Source organism: Mus musculus, chromosome 1, assembly GCF_000001635.26.
Source record: "Mus musculus strain C57BL/6J chromosome 1, GRCm38.p6 C57BL/6J".
NCBI lineage: Eukaryota > Metazoa > Chordata > Mammalia > Rodentia > Muridae > Mus > Mus musculus.
The window spans coordinates 155,319,428-155,338,709 of record NC_000067.6 but is presented as its reverse complement, the minus strand read 5'-3'; the positions used below and the strand labels follow the sequence as shown (position 1 = coordinate 155,338,709).

Below are 19,282 nucleotides of genomic sequence, written 5' to 3'. Positions count from 1 at the left end.
GGAAGGAAGGGAGGGAAAGGAAGGAAGGGAAAGGAAGGAAGGAAGGAAAGAAAGAAAGAAAGAAAGAAAGAAAGAAAGAAAGAAAGAAGGAAAGAAAGAAAGAAAGAAAGAAAGAAAGAAAGAAAAGAAAGGAAGGAAGAAAAGAAAGAAAGAGAAAGAGAAAGAAAGAAGAAAAAAGGGAAAGGGGGAAAAAAAAAGAAGGAAAGGAAAATAAACAAAAAAACCCAATTAAGTCAAAAATACCAAAACAAAGCAAAACAAAAAGCACACAAGAAAACATGGAGTGTGTTTTGTGTTAGCCTGGAGCCTGTCCTGGAGTGTGGTTGATACACCATTGTGTGTTGTGTGTTGTTATCATTGTGGTTGATTCTCCATTGGCGAAAACAGATTTTCCTTTTCCCAGCGTCAGTTGCAAATGGCTTCTGACTTGGGGGCAGGACATTGTATCTATTTCCTCTTCTTAGTGTGTAGAACAACATAGTTGTTTTATAACCAAAATTTAAAGTCCTTATAACTGTTTCCAGACATTTCAAATGATCAGTTATAACTCTTCATTTAGATAGTTGGGAAAGTTATTTTCAGTTAATCACTTAAAGATATTTTATGTAAATGCTTCCAAGGAAGCTTTTCAAAACCTTTTTATTGATTCTTTGTGAATTTCACGTTGTGCACTCCAATCCCACTCATCTCCCAGTCCCTCCATATGAACCCTCTACCCTTGCAACCCCCACCCCCCCGGAAGAAAACAAAAGATTAAAAACCAAGCTTTTACCATCTCATGTGGATGCTGGGATGTGTCCCACAGTACTGCCTTCTGTCCACACATCTTTACTTGCAAATGTTTATTCCAATGAGTCACTGGTCTGTTTGAGGCCTCTGGCTTCTGCTATGCTTTCAATATTGGATCCTCACAGGGACTCCTCAGATATCCTGTTGTCTCCCTGTGTCATGGAGACCCTGTAACTTTGGATCTGCAGGACTGGCCTCTTCACATGCTCCAGCAGCTCACAGATGGGTAGATGCTGGGGTGGGCCAACTCAGCGCCCTGGATCTGGGCCTGCATGGTAGCTGAGTTAGTTGGTCAGCCCTCCAGCTCTCCTGCATCCATGCCACCAGAGCCAGCTCTTCCTCTTTGCTCAGATGAGGGGCAGGGCCACCTTATCTAAGAGTCAAGTCTTGGGACCTGCCGTCTCACACCAAGCCACTACAGTGAGAGGCTGACAATCTCTCCCATACCCATGCTGTCAGGGCCACTTCTGCACTGCCCAGGCAGGGGCCTGGTCCAGCTCTTCCATGCTCATGCCATTAGGGTAAGCTTAGCTCAGCATTAGGACAGCAACATGGCTCCAGGTAGCAGCCCAGACTACTGACGTCTACACGGAACTTTGGTGGTAAAAGCCACAGACATTGACACAGACCCTTGCTGTGGCAAGGCCATGGACCCAGACATGGCTCTCTGTGGCAGCATGGGCCCAGACATCACCATGGCCTTGGATAGTATCACAGACTACTCCTGTCAGGCTGTTCTTCACCACTGTTGTGTTTCCAGTTCAGCCTCTCTTCATAGTACATAAACCTTTGTTCTTCTCTGTCTCTCCCACCTCTCCACCACGTACTTACTTGTTCATCTGTCTCTGGCTATCTTGTGCCCATCCAGACTGTGTTTGTAGCCTCAAGTACATGCATTCCTTTTTTTTTTTTAACTTATCTACTTTACATCCTACTCACTGCCCCCCTCCCAGTTACCCTCTCCCACAATTCTTCCCCCCATCTGCCTCTGAGTGTGTAGGGTCCCCCAGGGTATCCCCCAACCCTGACACTAGTCTCTGTGAGACTAGGCACTTCTCCCTTGAAGGCAGACAAAGCAGCCAAGCTTGAAGAACATATCCCATGTACAGGCAACACCTTTTGGGACCGGCCCCTGCTCCCCACTCCCTGTTCCAGTTGTTCAGAAGCTACATGAAGACCAAGCTGCACATCTGCTACATATGTGCGGGGAGACCTAGGTCCAGTCCATGTGTTCTTTGGTTGGTGGTTCAGACTCTGAGAGCCTCAAGGGTCCAGGTTAGTTGACTGTGTTGGTCATCCTTTGGAGTTCCTATCCCCTCCTGGGCCCACAATCCTTCCTCCTATCCTTCCTTAAGAGTCTCTAAGCTCCATCCACTGTTTGGCAGTGGGCATCTGCATCTGTTCGAGTTAGCTGCTGGGTAGAGCCTCTCAAAAGACAGCCATGCTAGATTCCTATCCGTAAGCATAACAGAGTATCATTAGTAGTGTCAGGGCCTGGTGCTTGCCCATGGGATAGGTCTCAAGTTGGGCCAGTCATTGCTTGGCCATTCCCTCTGTCTCTGCTCCATCCCCTGTCCCTGAATTTCTTATAGACAGGATAAATTTTGGGATGAAAGTTTTGTGGGTGGGTTGGTGTTTCTCTTAGGGTTCCTGCCTGGCTGCAGGAGGTGGCCTCAGGTTCCATATCCCCAATGCTGTGAGTCACAGCTAAGGACGCCCCCATTGCTTCCTCGGTGCCTCTCTTATCTAGGTCTCTGTCTTGTCCTGGAGATGTCCCCCGCCTCCCCACCCTGCCAGATGCAGATTCCCATTCATTCTCGTGGCCATCCGGCCATCCCTCCTGTCCCTCCCCACACCTGATTCTGAATCCCTCCATTGTCCTCCCCATTCCTCTCCCACTCATTTCCCTCCCCCACGTCTCTTATGACTCTTTTATTCCCCCTGAAGAATCTTCTTAACCCTATTCTAGTTGTTAACTGTTTAGAAAAACTTTCAAGCAAAGGTTTTAAAATGAGCTACTATTCAGGCAGCTTTTAATGAAGTTAATGATTTTTCTGATATCACAAAACACATCGTCTACCTGGTAGTAGTGCCTCTGGGCTGTGAGTGCCTCCCTGTGAAGTACTGAGTAACTGTGTGTGCTCAGTGCACCAGCAGCTTTCAGTGTTGCTCCAATACCATCTATACAGACGCTAGTACCATATTTTCACTGTAAAAAGCTCCATTTGTGAATGGAAATGTTAGGTGATATCCTGATATCAACCTTGATATTGTGATAGCAACTCTAAAGTGATATCCACCTTTCCTAAAGGGTGGCAAAAGAATAATTCTTCACATATACTTCCTTTTTAAACATACTTAAAGAAACAGTTATATTGTGTCAGAATAGATGTTTCATCTAACGAATTGCAAACTTTGGGTTGTCCAAATGCCAGTAAGAAATGATTTTTTTTATTGGTCATTACAAAGTCCATAAGTTTTTTAAGAAGCAGCATGATTTGATAAGAAAATTTTAGTAATTTCATAACCATATGTTTTTACCCATGAACTATTCATTTTTAATAGCAGCAGATAAAACAAGATCTTTTGTCATGTAGCAGTTTTTAAGTTTCGGGATTAAATAAAGAGTTTCAGACAACACAAGGAAATACTTTTAGTATTATAGTAGCTTATTTTAGCTTACTGCATGTTCAGTATTAGGTTGTTTTAATTTAACTGGTTTCATGGTTTCCACAGCTTAAAATTGATTTTCAGTTAAGCTGAGATTTTTTTTTCACACTGTCATAGTTTTTAAAAGTAAGTCCTGCAAGAGTGGTGGGGAGGGTATGGGGGACTTTTGGGATAGCATTGGAAATGTAAATGAGGAAAATACCTAACTTAAAAAAAAAAAAGAGTGGCTCTCCTGCATACCCTGCTCTGTAGCAGGCTGCAGCATGGCTGTCTGTGCCTGCAAGAGTGGCTCTCCTGCATACCCTGTTCTGTAGCAGGCTGCAGCACGGCTGTCTGTGCCTTACCTCTTCTGTTCAAATTCAGCCACTTCCATGACAGAGAGTGTCTCACCCTGAAATAAAAACATTACTCATAATCTCTCAAATAAATACTAGCTCTAGTGTATAGCATTATTTTAAGTTTAACTTATAATGTGGATGTTTCTAGGACTACTAAGGTGCCTCGGCGCCTGTCACTTAGCAATGCAAGCCTCTTACTCCTCACATGGGATTGGAAGAAGAGAACCAACTCCACAGATTTTTCCTCTGTCCTCCAAGTGTGCACACACACAAGTCATACACACTCACAATATAATAAATAAAGAGTATAAGATAATGTTCATGTACATATACAGCACTGGCTTTAGGAAATAATGTTCATGATGAGCAGGTTATATTTATATATTTAGGAAGATAGGTAGACAGACAAACAGGCAGCTGTATCAATGGTTAAAGAAATAGAGGCCATGAATTTAAGGTAGAAAGGGTGTATGTGGGAAGAGTAGGAGGGAGGAAAGGGGAGGGGAAAACAATGTCATTATATTTTAATTTCAAAAATATAAACATTTTTAAAAATTAATGGTTATACTTGGAGATAGTAAAGGACTTTTGTCTTTACTTGCTGCACCTACATACTCGTGTGTCTATGACAGAAGGAGATCATAGCAACCTATGAAATCGAACATTCGAACAATACAACCTAAATAGACACTATTTTGATACTTCCATGATACTTAGAGGGATGGTGATAGGAAAATACTGAAAGTCTTTCCTGTAATTCCACCATTGTGATTCAAGGAGCAGGAAACCTTATATATACAGAAAAAGCCTGTATTTCATAATATATAAGTAGTCTTGGTTCAGAGCTGAGTGCATTTGTGTGTTCACAAGGCTCAAATGAAGTTGTGCAATGCACCCTGGATGAGTACTATCAAACTAACTACTGCTTCATTGTCTTGCTTGATTTTGAATTAAATTTTGGTCATTACATGTTAAGAAAGCTTCTAATGTTGCTAGATATTTTGAAAACCCCATATTCACCTACATAATACCATCTGATTGTGACCCAGAGTTTAAAAGGCTGTGTGAATATAAATAACTGAAAGGTGACTTGAAGTATATGGACATTTGAGTAGGTCACCTGTAAAGTAAGTATTACTCCATCTGGCAGAAACACTTGCAGATTTGGGGTCATGAAACCAGTCCTACTGAGGTACAACTATCTACGTCTAACAAAGACGCACCTATCCAGAAAGAGTCTAGTTTTTAACACACAGTGCGTTGGTTTTAGGGTGGTTTTGAAAAACTTGTAGAGAAGTGATGAGGTTCGGTGACACAGCAAGTATAGCCTCAAGCTCTAATTCCAGTCCTGTTTGTGTATGAAGCTGCAGAACCAGTATGTACCTCAGTGGGTTTGTGGCGGTCACAGGATAATTTGGAGGAGTTCTTTTTCCCACCATATGGGTCTTGGATATTGAATTCTGGTTGTCGGGTTTGGCAGCAAGACTTCTAGCCCTTGCTGGACCTTCAGAAATGTATCTTACATGGCTCTTTTAAAATAAGATACACAACACACACACACACACACACACACACACACACACAAAATCAGTTTTGTTATTTATTTATTCAAGTGCTGGGGATAAATCCCAGGGCCTCATGCATGCAAGGCAAGCCTTTACTAACTGGGCTATATCCTTAGCCACAATGTTTGCTCTCTTAGAATGTGTAATTTAAGGATAGTCACAGTGTTGTAAATCATCCCTATCTAAATCCAGAGCATTCTTGTCACCCTTAGACGTGCTGCCCCTTAGTCCTGCTGGCACTCACTCCACTGCTCTCCTTCCCTGCTGCTAATGTGCTTGTGTCTCTGTGGTGTCCTTGTTCTGGGCAGTTCATGGAAGTAGAGTCTGAGATTGACTTTTCTGTATGGCTGAGACTGCATTCTGTATATATGCTTGTATATACAGCACACGCCTTTGTTTACCCATTCATCAACTGGTAGACATTTGGGTGAAGGGGGACGTGTTTATTTATGTATCAAGGTTTTACGTAGGTACTTTATGTTCAGTGCTGTTAGATGTATACCTAGGATCATTGTTGCTGATCACATGGTAAATTCCTTGTTTAACTTATTGAGAACTGTTTTCCAAATTCATAATAGTTGTACTCTTTCATGTTTTCACTCTTAGTGACTCTACATTGTCTTATCTATGAAAAGAAAGGATGCAGAAACGACTTCCCAGGGAGGGAAGCTTAAGGTAGAATGCACAGGTTTTGGGCCAAAATGCTTTCTCTTATCATATTCTGCATATCTTGTATAATGTTTTCCCTAGAAATTCTAGGCAACCAAATTAGTATAAACAAGAAAAATTTAGAATTCAATGAAATAAAAATGATCAAAATTGAGTGTTTTTATCACTTTTATAAAACAAGATTAGTAGATGAATACACTTTATTTTTAGACTTCTAAAAAGCTTTATATGTATGGGCATTTTATTTGCATCTATATCTTTAACCTGATTGGATAATGCTCTTTCCTTATAGAGAAGCTGGCAGAGGCTCAGCGCAGGTTTGCTACACTTCAGAATGAGCTTCAGTCATCGCTGGATGTGCAGAAAGAAAGCAGTGGTGTCACGACATTGCGACAGCGCAGAAAGCCAGTGTTCCACCTGTCCCACGAGGAGCGTGTCCAACATAGGAACATTAAAGACCTTAAGCTGGCCTTCAGCGAGTTCTACCTCAGTCTCATCCTGCTGCAGAACTATCAGGTGCTTAGTCTTATCCTACAGAATGGCATTGTAAAATAAGATTCCAGTAAGTAGAATTACCTTGGTCTATACTGAATCCTCTAAAGATTGAAATCATCTTTATTCTTCGGGTTCTTGGAATTTAGATGTCTTTGTGGAAAGAAAAACAAAAACCAACAACCATGTATTAGAAGAATTAAAACTATTAATAAGACTTGTTTTTTAAGCAGTTTGTGTGTGTGCATGCTCTCCCAGAGGGACCTAATGGCCTCTCAGGGCACCAGACACACACACTCTGCACTTATATCCATGCAGGCAGAACTTTCATAAATACAAATGCGAGGATATTTTTAAAATTCTGTTCTATTAATTCTGTAAGAAAATATCCCTATTTAAAAATGTGTGTGTGTGTTTATCTGTATGTATGTTGAATGCATGCAGTATCCATCCATACTAAAGAGAGCATCAGATCAGAGTTACAGGCAGTTATGACTGTCTGATGTATGTTCTGGGATTGAATCCAGTACTCGGCAAGAACACCACATATACTTTTACCACTGAGCAATTTCTTCAGCCCCAAGAATATATTTGTTTTAAAATGAGGAAGAAATGAAATTATAAAGCCATATCTAGGGCTGGGGATAGTGTTTTTCATGAAAACATAAAGAACTGACTTAGATTCCTAAAACCAAAGTAAAAAGGCCTATAATCCCAGGTTGGGGGCAGGGAGGCAAGAGGATCCCTGGCAAGTATTGGCTGGCCAGTCTGTTCATCAGAGACCCCATCTGAACGAAAAAGGAAAGATGGGGAAATCTACACACATGCATGGACCTATACTACACTGCATGCAAACACACACACCAGTTTCATGATGCATTATGGTACGAGGAATAGATTCTAACAAATGAGCAAGAACCCTGAGCAGATACAGATGACCTCACGTAGATCTAATCTAGACCTTCAATCCATGCTTTCCTACCATTTCAGATGATGAGCACAAGTGACTGGGGTCTAGGAAAATGCAGTCTCTTGATTTTGTAGAAGTTAAAGGAAGGTGAAGAAGTTTCCACCCTTGTTACTACCTGTGCAGTGGTCCTTTCTGCCTTTCCTCTGGCCTCTCCTTCTCACTTACATCCCTAAGCTGAGATGAATGGAAAGAAAGTGAAAGTTGAGAGAACTAGATAGGAGTCTGTAGTTCATGCCTATAGCAGTGAAAATCTCTTCTTTACTACTGAAGGGGAAGGAGGGAGAGAGTGAAGGAGAGATAGAGAAGAAGGGAATGAGGGAAGGAGAGAGAGAAGAGAGAGAGGTGTGAGAGAGAGAGAGAGAGAGAGGAAACAGCCCTCAAAAAAACAAAGGATTAAATGGATTCAGTGAATGATGAATTCAAGACATTTTCATTTTCTGAAAGGACTCTTGGCCAAAGCAGTACAACAACCCATTTTGAAATGGTTATATGTGGGAAAGTTGGAAATAAAAATGTTTGGAACTTAGGATTTTCATTCATTTACTTGGAAGAGAAATGAGAACCCATGCCCAGGGAGCTGACCCCCGCCAGCAGTGTGGCGGTGCATCTGGGAAGGCTGGCGCTGGTGCTCCCGAGGCTCAGTGTGCTCGGTCATCACTGCTGCTTCCCTGCTTTCATCTCCTTCAATGACACTACCATGATGATTGTGTTTCTCTCTTCTTCCTATAGAATCTGAATTTTACAGGGTTTCGGAAAATCCTCAAAAAGCATGACAAGATCCTGGAAACATCTCGTGGAGCAGATTGGCGAGTGATTCATGTAGAGGTGGCCCCATTTTATACATGCAAGAAAATTAACCAGCTCATTTCTGAGACTGAGGTACAACACCTGCTTGCTTGCCATATATGTTCAGTTTCCATTGTGTGTGCGGGTTTTTTTTTTTTTGTCTCATTTTATTACAATGAAGTTTAACAGTACAGAAAAATCACATGACTATAATAATGGGCCAGTTTTCTTAAACCCTGCAACAACAGGAGGGACTCTCTCTAATTACATTAAATATTGTTACACATTCAAACTTCCAGTGTACAAGTACTTGGAAACAGTTACAACCCTCACCAAGCTAGGTTGGGGACATGAAGTTCAACAGCATTGGAAATGCTGCGAAGGCATAACTTTACAAATAGCAGTGTAATCTTACAGAACTGGCCTTTATTTAAGGTGGTATGTTCATGTAATTCTAGCGCCTTCACAATTTAACAAACCAAATTTACTATACTTCTAGAAGCCTAGATGAAACATGAAAAAGAAGCCACACAGTATAAATTACAACTTCAGGAAAAGTTCCTGTTTTATTATTCCAAATAATTTCGCCTATGTCAAATAAATGTCCAGTAGTTCCTTGTATGTGGGAAGATTATGTTTGTTAAATCACAATGAAGCTTTATAGATGGAAGCTTGTCAATATGAACAGCACAAGTTGAGAAAAGGTTTAATCTCCAAACTTATTAGACTTGAAGTAAGATCAGTAACTGCCACCTTTCGACATTACAGGAGGTATCGTGGGTGTTCCAAGCTCTTGCCTAATATCCACATATCAGTGATACATACCACGTGTGTTCTTTTGTGACTGAGTTACCTCATTCAGGATGATATTTTCTAGATCCATCCATTTGCCTGCGAATTTCATAAAGTCATTGTATTGTAGTATTCCAGTCTTTAAATGTACCACATTTTCTGTATCCATTCCTCTGTAGAGGGGCATCTGGGTTGTTTCCAGCTTCTGGCTATTATAAATAAGGCCGCTATGAACATAGTGGAGCATGTCCTTATTACATGTTGGAGCATCTTCTGGTTATATGCCCAGGAGTGGTATAGCTGGTTACTATGTCCAATTTTTCTGAGGAACCGCCAGACTTATTTCCAGAGTGATTATACCACCTTGCAATCCCACCAGCAATGGAGGAGTGTTTCTCTTTCTCCACATCCTCACCAGCTCCTGCTGTCACCTGAGTTTTTGATCTTAGCCATTCTGACTGGTGTGAGGTGGAATCTCAGGGTCATTTTGATTTACATTTCTCTGATGACTAAGGATGTTGAACATTTCTTTAGGTGCTTCTCCAACATTTGAGTTTCCTCAGTTGAGAGTTCTTGTGTGTATTTTAAAGAAGTAATTCACCATTTTTGTCCTGCAGGTTTTTGTAAATTGCTGGCTTAGAGTACCTATGCTCCTTTTATTTTTTTTTAAGATTTATTTTATTTATATGAGTACACTGTAGCTGTCTTCAGATACCAGAAGAGGGTATCAGATCCCATTACAGATGGTTGTAAACCAACAGATGGTTGCTGGGAATTAAACTCATGGCCTCTGGAAGAGCAGTCAGTGCTCTTAACCACTGAGCCATCTCTCTAGCCTGAGTACCTATGCTCTTATTTAAGGTCTTTTTCTTTTGCTTGTCAGTATACTTTTCAAGAGGCTATCAAGACATTATACACATAATAACTTATAAAAACCTTGATCATTTCTCTTTTAGGCTGTGGTCACCAATGAACTTGAAGATGGTGACAGACAAAAGGCTATGAAGCGGTTACGGGTCCCTCCATTGGGAGCTGCTCAGGTTAGTACTCACTTCCGGGGCTTTGTTTCCTTTTGCATATTTAATAACACAATATTGCTGTTGCCTGGTATCATTACCTTAAAAGATTTTGTAAGTAGTTGCTACTATTCTCATTTAAAAAAAGAAAATTAATTCTAGGATCCAGGCATGGTGACACGTGTTTTATTCCTGTGTTTGGGAGGCTAAGGCAAGATAACCATTCATTCAGGGCCAGCCTGTGTCAAGGAAAGAAAAGGGGAGGAGGAAAGGAAAGAAAGGAGAGAAGGAAAAAGTCAAATTGAGCTTTCCTGCAGTAATCAATTACAGAGCTTTGCCCCTTTCTCTTGGTGCTGCCCCAGCTCCCGCCCCTGCTTCTTCTTAGACATACTTGCTCCTTGGTATTATCAGCTGGGATGAGGCTTTTTGTTGTTGTTCATGATATGGGGGATGTAGATGTACTGGGTTTCCAAAACAACAGCTGTGCCCCCTGTAAAAGAGGAGGGTGAGGGGGTTCATTAAATGCTGTTTATATAGCTCTGTCTCAAACATGTCTCAGTAATTAAAATAATTTTTATCATAGAGTATTTTGTGTGATAACAATGTATTAAAATTAATAATGAAGAGTTTATATATAATAACCAGCATGTATGAAAAATTAGAATTAATGTTATACTTAATAGGAAAACACTGAGACTTCCCTTACAAGACCAGGAACAAATTGTATATTCAGTCTTAGGACTGTCACTAAACCTTTTCCCAGTGATTATAGCCAATGTGATAAGGTCAGAAAAGGCCAGAAAAGGCATTCAGGTTAGAAAGAAAGACGTAAAGGTGCTGGAGGTTTTGTTGTTTTGCTGTTATGTTTGTTATCAGTGATTTAATGATCTCTGTAGAAAATGGAATGATCCGTATAGGTACTACAGCTAATCAGGGCGTAGTGAGCCTGCAGAGTGCGGTGTCAGGCTCTGCACATGATCGAGTGTGACTGCGCATCAAGTACAATTGAAAGTAACAGACTTCCCCAGTAATGCCACAGTGTAAGAAATGTATAGTAATAGTCTTGGCAAAGGATGTGAAAGACTTTTATGTTAGAAATTACAGAACATTGCTGAAGTAAACGACAGATCGTTTAAATGAAAGGTAGATTGGGTTGTGGGTGTATGGGTAAGCTCAGTTCTTTTAGGAAGCCATTTCTTAATTTTGGATATACAGAATAATCCATCTAAAAAACTCTGTGAGTGTGTGTGTGTGTGTGTGTGTGTGTGTGTGTGTGTGTGTGTGTGTGTGTAGATTGGTAAGTTAGTTTTAAAATGCATGGAAATGCAAAAGATCTAGAGTAGCCAGTATATTTTGGAACAAATTAGAAGGTTGCAATATTAGCACTACCTGGTATAAAAACCTGTTAAAGCCGAAGTAATCAAGGTAGGGCTAAGATAGACAGATGATACTTCAGTGGAACGGGATAGAATCTAAAAATAGATGAATATGTTTATACAACTAGTTTTCAGTACAGACATAAAGCATTGCCAGTAGAGGAAGAATAAAGTGTTCAACAGATAGCCTGGGCAGTTGGATTCCCTATGCAAAATGAAAACATGGACCTAAAGTAAACCTAAAACTACAAAGTTTAGCCGGGCGTGGTGGCACACACCTTTAATCCCAGCACTTGGGAGGCAGAGGCAGGCGGATTTCTGAGTTCGAGGCCAGCCTGGTCTACAAAGTGAGTTCTAGGACAGCCAGGGCTATACAGAGAAACCCTGTCTCAAAAAAACAAAACAAAACAAAACCAAAAAAAAAGCTACAAAGTTTTATAAGAAAATTAGGAGACAAGTCATGGCAACTTTCGGAGACACAAAGGCTTCTCAGAAATGACATCAAAGCACCTCATCAAAGTTACAAACATATCTTCAGTAGACTCTGTTAAGGAGAATGAAGAGTATCCAACTAGGAGAAAATATTTATAAAACCTATCTGGTAAACAACGTATTTTACTAAGAACACATGGAGAACGCCAATACTCAGGAGTGAGCAAATAACCTGAACCTCGACAGTGCTGTGCAGGCCTAAAACAGGAGCAGGACAAGTTGCTCAGTCAGCACTGTCAAGATGTGCAGACTAAAACCACAGAGGGATACTCACACCTTGCTCAGAGGAACAGACTCCCATCTCCTCTGCTGCTGATGGAGTAAAGTTATCACCCGTTAGCATTCAGTTGAGGAGTTTCCTAAACAGTTAAATGTACATCTACCACATGACTGGCTGGTGTATTCCTAGGTACTTATCTAAGACAAATGCAAGTGTATATCCACAAAAAGACTTTGTATATAAGTTTTCATAGCACCTTGATCCATAATAGCCAAAGCTGTAAACAACTCATGCCCATCAGTAGATAAATGGATAAACAATTGTGCAATATCTGAACAATTCATTACTATTCAACCTGAAAAGATAATCAAGAGAGAAAAAGAAGGCAGATTTTTAAAAAGTATATACTGTATGTGACTCCATTTACTTAATACTCTAAAAAATGTAAACTAGTGAATAATGAAAGAAAAAAGCAAATCGGACTAGAGAAATGGGTCAGTGGTTAAGAGCACTGGCTGTTATTCTATTAGACCCAGGTTCAATTCCCAGCACCCACATGGCAGTTCACAGCTGTCTATAACTCTATCTCCAAGGGATCAGAAACACACAGATATATGTGCAGGGAAAATACTAATGGACATAAGATAAAAGTAAGTAAATTTTTTAAAAGAAAAGAGAGAAAGCAAATCACTGGTTGCCAATCCAGGTGGTATCGTGTGGAGTGGGTTTTGGGCAGGAAGAAAAGAAAACAAGGGGGCATAGGGAAACCTATAGGGCAGTGAATATGTTAGCAGTTTGCTTTTGTTCACTTTCATTTACTTGTTTTGGTTGTTTTTGTTTTTGTTTTTTCTTTTTTGAGACAAGGTTTTCTATAGCCCAGGCTGACCTCAAACTCACTATGTAGCCAAGACTGTCCTTGAATACCTGATGCCCTTACCCTTAGCTCTGGAGTTCTGGTAATATAGGCATGTATCACCATGCCTTGCTCAATATACTGTCTTTGATTGTCTTCATTGTGGTTATGATTTTATTAATATCCACATGTACTAAATCTTGTAAAAATCTTATCATTATATACTTTAAATCTAATATTTGTGCAATTCCTTGTATGCCAGTGTGTTCAGTATAACAGTATTTGAACAAAACCGTAGACACATCATAGCCAAACTGACTGAAAGATAGAGGAAAAACTATAAAAGCACCAGAAGAACAAACATAGAAATTGTACTTTAAGTGTATATAGCTTATTATATCATTGATATGAGTATAAAACCTTAAAATGAGAAAATTAATTTTTAAAATGAAAGTGTTTAAGAATGTGTTTAGGGAGAAAACATGAAGTGGTTATCCGGTGGGGAGGCAAAGTACACGGTGAGAAATCGAGGGACATCAGGGAGGGTGGTGTCTAAAGACAGGGCAGTCACTATATGGGTTCACTGTACCGGCTGGTCCTAACATTCTAAATGGATGATAGACATCCTTTTGTATATAGAATGTAGTGTGCAATTTTTGAAACTAAAGTAGCTTTTAAGAAAAGTTACTGTCTTCCTTCTAGATACTTTCATTCTGAAACTGACAATACAGATAGTTCTTGTGACAAGTAATTAGAGTTTTGATATGTGTGTGAGGGTGCATATTGACCAGAGGTGGACATTGGGTGTGTTCTGTAGTCATTTTCCACCTTGTTTTTTGGCAACAGAGTCAGTGAACCAAGAGCTCACTAATTTGTCTGGGTTCACTGTCCAGAGAGGTCCAGGAATCTGTCTGCCTTTACCTACCTGGCACTGGGATTACAAACATGCACTGTGCCCAGCCTTTTATGTGGGATCTGCCTGGCTTTTTATGTGGGTATTGGGCATCCAACTCATGTCCTCATGCCAACACAGCAAGTATTTAACTGAATGAACATCCCCCCAACCCCATGATTCAGATTTCTGTAAAAGAACTCAATAGTGTCCCTATGCTAGTAGGATGGTGGTGTGGGAATTATCCTCTGTTTCAGAGTTACAAAGGTTAGGATAATAAGATATATTGTCCTTGTACAGCTGTGAGGTTTATGCCACTAAGTTACTCTACTGTGGCACACATTCCATGTGCTTGCTGTCGTCTTTTACTCAGAGTTCTGTTTTCTGTCCACAGCCTGCACCAGCATGGACTACTTTTAGAGTTGGCCTATTTTGTGGAATATTCATTGTGCTGAATATTACCCTTGTGTTTGCAGGTAATTCTTTCCTTTTAACTCATTTGTTCCTATAATGTTTATGTCATATTCTGTCCTTCTGTAAAGACTCAGCATATCTACCAAAATCACTGTAAGAAGTTTGTGGGGTGGTTTTAGACATTTGTTTATTTTTCCTTTGGGATATAATTTTGTAGAACATTGATGTCTATTTACTATCATTTTCTAGTCTTTAATTTCAGGAGTTTTAGAGTTCAGTTATTAAGAACTTAACCCTGGGCCAGGAAGATGTCTAACGATGCTTGCTACCCAGTCTACTGATTTTTTGACCCCTTCATGTTAGAAGAAGAAATCTGACTCCCAGAAATTGTCGCCTGACATCTTTGTGTATGACATGGTATATGCGCACATGCACACACTAAGTAAAAAGTGTAATTAATATAAGAACTTGTTTTCTTTGTTATAGATGAAGATAAATATATTACAAAGTTCATTCACTAACCCTTATTTATTCTGCTTATTATAGAGACTCCTCACATTTCCCCAGAATCTGCTTATACCTGCTCTGCATGCAGTCTTTAGAGGCTTAGCTATGTAGTTTTCAAGTCAGTGAAATCTAAATGTAGGATTGGGGTTGGAGCTTAGGTGATAATGCTTGCCTAGCATGTGTGAAGTCCTGTGTTCAGTCTCCAGTACTGCATAAAACCAGGTGTAGTAGCACAAACCTGTAATCCCAGCATTTAGGAAGGAGAGGTACAAAGATCAGGAGTTCAAGAATTTCCTCAGCTACATAGTATATGAGTGTGTTTGAGGCTAGCCTGGGATAAATGAGGTCCTATCTCAAAAAATAAAACAAACCCACACCCAAAGAAATTAAAAAGGAATTTCTATAAGAGCAACAATAGTCTCAGCTTTAAGAAATAATATAGTGCCAAGCAACAGGTAGTCTTACAAAGCCTGCCTAAGAATTTGAGCAGCCCTTCAGTAGCATTTCACCTTGCCACAACTGGAAAACCTTCAAATGTCCCACCTGTTTTTCCTATTAAATTTCTTTAGGATTTCTTTTCTAGTTTCTTTCCCAAGTCATAGAGTTCTTTGTGGCATTGAAATGTTGGATAGATGGACCGGGCATGGTGGCGCACGCCTTTAATCCCAGCACCTGGAAGGCAGAGGCAGGCGGATTTCTGAGTTCGAGGCCAGCCTGGTCTACAGAGTTCCAGGACAGCCAGGGCTATACAGAGAAACCCTGTCTCGAAAAACCAAAACCAAAAAAAAAGGAAGAAATGTTGGATAGTTCCAGTATATTCAGTTCTCATGTTTCTGCTTTCTATGTTAATTTTCTATCTAGGCAAATTATTCAAGCTTATGGCTACAAATACTATCTATATGCTAATGACTCGCAAGTATATATTCACTCTCCTCTGAAAAAGATCTAATTGACTGTTTGGCTATCTAATAGGCATTTCCCATTAAATAGACAAAATGACCCTTGATTTTGTTTTTTAAGTCCCCAGATAAAGCTCAAAAGTCCCTATTTACCACCGTGTTAGCTGAAATCATCAAAGCAAAAAAAAAAAAAAGAAAGACTTATTTTGGCTCATGGTTGTAAAGATTTTAGTCCTTGATCACTTGGCCCTGATACTTCAGGCCTGTGGCAAGGCAGAACTTCATGGTGATCACAGTATTAGAGAGCCAAGTTGCTCACTGAGCCTGACCTGTCTCTCCCTCCCAGCAAACTACAAGCTGGGGAACAGCACACATGACCTTTGGCTAACACTTAGACTCCAAACATCTTTCATGTTTCATATTTGATATTTCATATCAAGAAATCTTATTGCTGTGTCTTCATACTGTTTGAATTTTATCACTTATCACTCCATCCATCAGTACTGTCTTTGTCTGAAGAGTCATTTCTTGTTTACTGTATAACAGTATGCATTCACTGTAGCCCTCTTCTAACCACAAGTCTGTGGGCGGTGGTTTTCTTTCCCTGGTTCTCCTTTCCTCAGCCCCTCCCCCACCAGAGTAAACAAGGCCTTCAAGGATATTGCACTTGAGATGTTTGTTACTTCCTATCCTGTCTTTCTCCCCTGAGTTCACTCAGATGTATTTACTTTTCTTTGAACACATTTGTTGCCTAAGGAGCTCTTTCCCAGGGTGTCTATTTGTCTTATTCCTTCCCTTCATTTAGATCTCTATTCAATGCTGTCTTTTCAGTGAGACCCTATACCAAAATAGTCTCTTCTGTATTTTCTATCCCTTCAGCTTACATTAGCTTTCTTGAGATGCTTGTGATATGACAGTGCATCCCGTACTCATGTCTCTAATCCCCACTAGTGTATGAGCAATATTTGGACTTGATCCCAAACACCTCGATGCCTGGGCTTTTGTCTCTGTACTGGAACACTACATGGAGCATAATAGGAGTTTAACAAGTATTGAGGAAGTCTGAATGGATAGAAGAGAAAACCAGTTGAGATTAAATGATGTACAGAATTTTATTATTTCTTGCAAGCATTCTCCTCAGCATTGCCTGTTTTACATTATAAAGTTATAACCCTAGTTGCAAGGGCTTTTACACGAACTCTCCTATTGACAGTATGCTTTCATTGTATTATTAGTTCTCTGGATAGAGCGACGGCTCAGCCATTACTCACAACCAAAACTTTGAGAGTTCTCCTTCCTACCAGTTGCAAAAAAGTATTATGCATCCATAGCATACAAATTAATATTTGTGATTTATGATAATTTTGTAACCTGTTTCTGTGTATATAGGGTAATTATAGTTTATTTGTATAAAATATATTAAAATTCTACAGTTCCAACATTCACCTAGATTGTCAAGCTAGCTGCCATGGGAAGAACATAAATCCTGCTTGAGGCTCAGTTACAGCTCCATCATTGGCTGTTAGTTGGTTGCATGGACAGCTGTTCTTTTCTAAAACAGTTTCCTCATCTACTCAATGAACTCAGTACCTTAAACTTACAGGATTCTTGAGAATTTATTTTTATTTGTTCATCCTTAAGTAGTTTTTTTTTAAGAGAATTATTTATTATGTATATGAGTACACTGTAGCTGTCTTCAGACACACTAGAAGAGGGCGTCAGATACCATTACAGATGGTTGTGAGCCATCATGTGGTTGCTGGGAATTGAACTCAGGACCTCTGGAAGAGCAGTCAGTGCTCTTAATTGCTGAGCCGTCTCTCCAGCTCCCTAAGTAGCTTTAAAATCTGGTGTGTGGGGGTGGGGGTGTGTGTGTGCGCGCGCGCATGCATGTATTTTGCATAAATGTAAATGTAAGTACAGTCACATGCCACTGCACAGGTAAAGGATAAGGACCACATCAGGCATCACTCCATCTTGTTTTGAAGCAGGATTTCTTTATTGTTTACCTCTGCTGTGCCAGACAAGCTGGCCTACAAGCTTCCAAGATTCTCCTATCTCCGCCTGCCATCTTGTTGCTGGAGCATAGGGATTATAGATCTGTTGTTATAAAATTATGTGGCTCCCTTGCACTCAAACTCAGAGCCTCTCACTTGCACCATAAACTCTTTGCTCACTGTGCCATCTCCCAGTCAACCCACAAGTCACTTTTATGTGTCTCATGACTGCCCTTGGTACCCATGAGTCTTCAGACAAAAAATAAAAAATAAAAGAAGTGTGGGGTGCGGGGGAGTGAGTTGTGTAGCTCAGTAACTGAATGCTTGCCTGTCATAAATGGACTCCTGAGTTCAGTCCCCAGTACTGAAAAACCAGGAGAAATCAATCCTTAAGAGCTTAAGTAAGACAAGGGAAGAAGCAGATGGCTTTCTTTTCATGTGAATTAAATGGAAAGGGGTTTTGTTTGTGTTTTATTCTTTAGCTGAGTTCTTAGTAAGCATAGACTATAATATTGTGACGGTTTGACTTCTCAATGCATGCAATTTATACACCTAGCATTGAGCATTCAGTTCTAGCCTCACAGCCCTTTATTTGTTTGATTTCCGTGCGTATTGGTGAGGGGGAGGGTAAACAGATAAAAAAGCCAGCTGTCTATCTTTATTTATCTCCCCTCGGGTACTGAGGAGATAGCAGTGTGGAGAGGCAGAGGGACACACAGCAGTAGTAATGCATGTACAAGCACGGCTCTTTTCTTTGCGCATTCACATAAAAAATTATGTGTATAATTGCTGTGGTCTCTCAAGGGGACATGGCCTAGTGTTCAATAATTTGCCAGAAAAATCTCCTATCTCAGAGTTTTAGTTTCATGAAAATGATATTTTTCCTGTATGGATTTTTGTTTTTTAGTTTTTTTTCTATTAACCTTTGCTCAATTTGAAATAATCAAAATATGCCAGATTTCACTTTCTACTTAACATTTGCAGCAGATATAAGGGTGTAAAATAAGCACTTGTAAATTAATGGCAAGACTGTTGATTGTTGAAATCTCTTGTGAGAATAATTGGTAGTATATGTAAAATGTTAAATCAATTTTAATTAATTTATTTTTTATAAATTTATCTTACAACCTAGGAGGCTACAATACAAAGAAATTCTTTTGTGCCATGTTGCTTATAGTAGCCTCTTAGAAACTGCTCACATAGCCACTGACTGAGCTGTGTCCATGAGTGGCGTTGCCCTGTACAGTGGCAATCGTGGGCTAATGTGGAAATGAAAGATAGGCATAGCACCTCAGAGAACTGCTTGGCACTGTTTACCAAAGCTGGCTGTGTACTAACCTATTATCCGTCTCTAGTAATAGAAGTGAGGACACACATCTACAAGAAAACATTCGAGAACATTAGTAACTGTACAACCCAAATGTTCTGTCAACTGCATAACAGATGTTTTTACCTAATGGGATGGTGTGAAGAAGGGGGAAGAATGAAGTGTGGCCACATGCAGGGACACAGACGGAAGCTTATGAGTGAGGGTTATGGAACATG

At 40.1% G+C, this 19,282-nt stretch overlaps 1 protein-coding gene across 1 annotated transcript in view; it reads left to right on the top strand.

Moving 5' to 3' along the window:
- The window catches only part of Xpr1 (xenotropic and polytropic retrovirus receptor 1), a 141,788-nt gene that overhangs the window by 78,735 nt on the left and 43,771 nt on the right, over positions 1-19,282 (top strand). The window contains exons 4-7 of the mRNA NM_011273.2: positions 6,324-6,547; positions 8,223-8,372; positions 10,028-10,111; positions 14,315-14,396. Coding sequence (NP_035403.1) covers positions 6,324-6,547; positions 8,223-8,372; positions 10,028-10,111; positions 14,315-14,396 — 540 coding nt within the window. The remainder of the gene's footprint in view (positions 1-6,323; positions 6,548-8,222; positions 8,373-10,027; positions 10,112-14,314; positions 14,397-19,282) is intronic.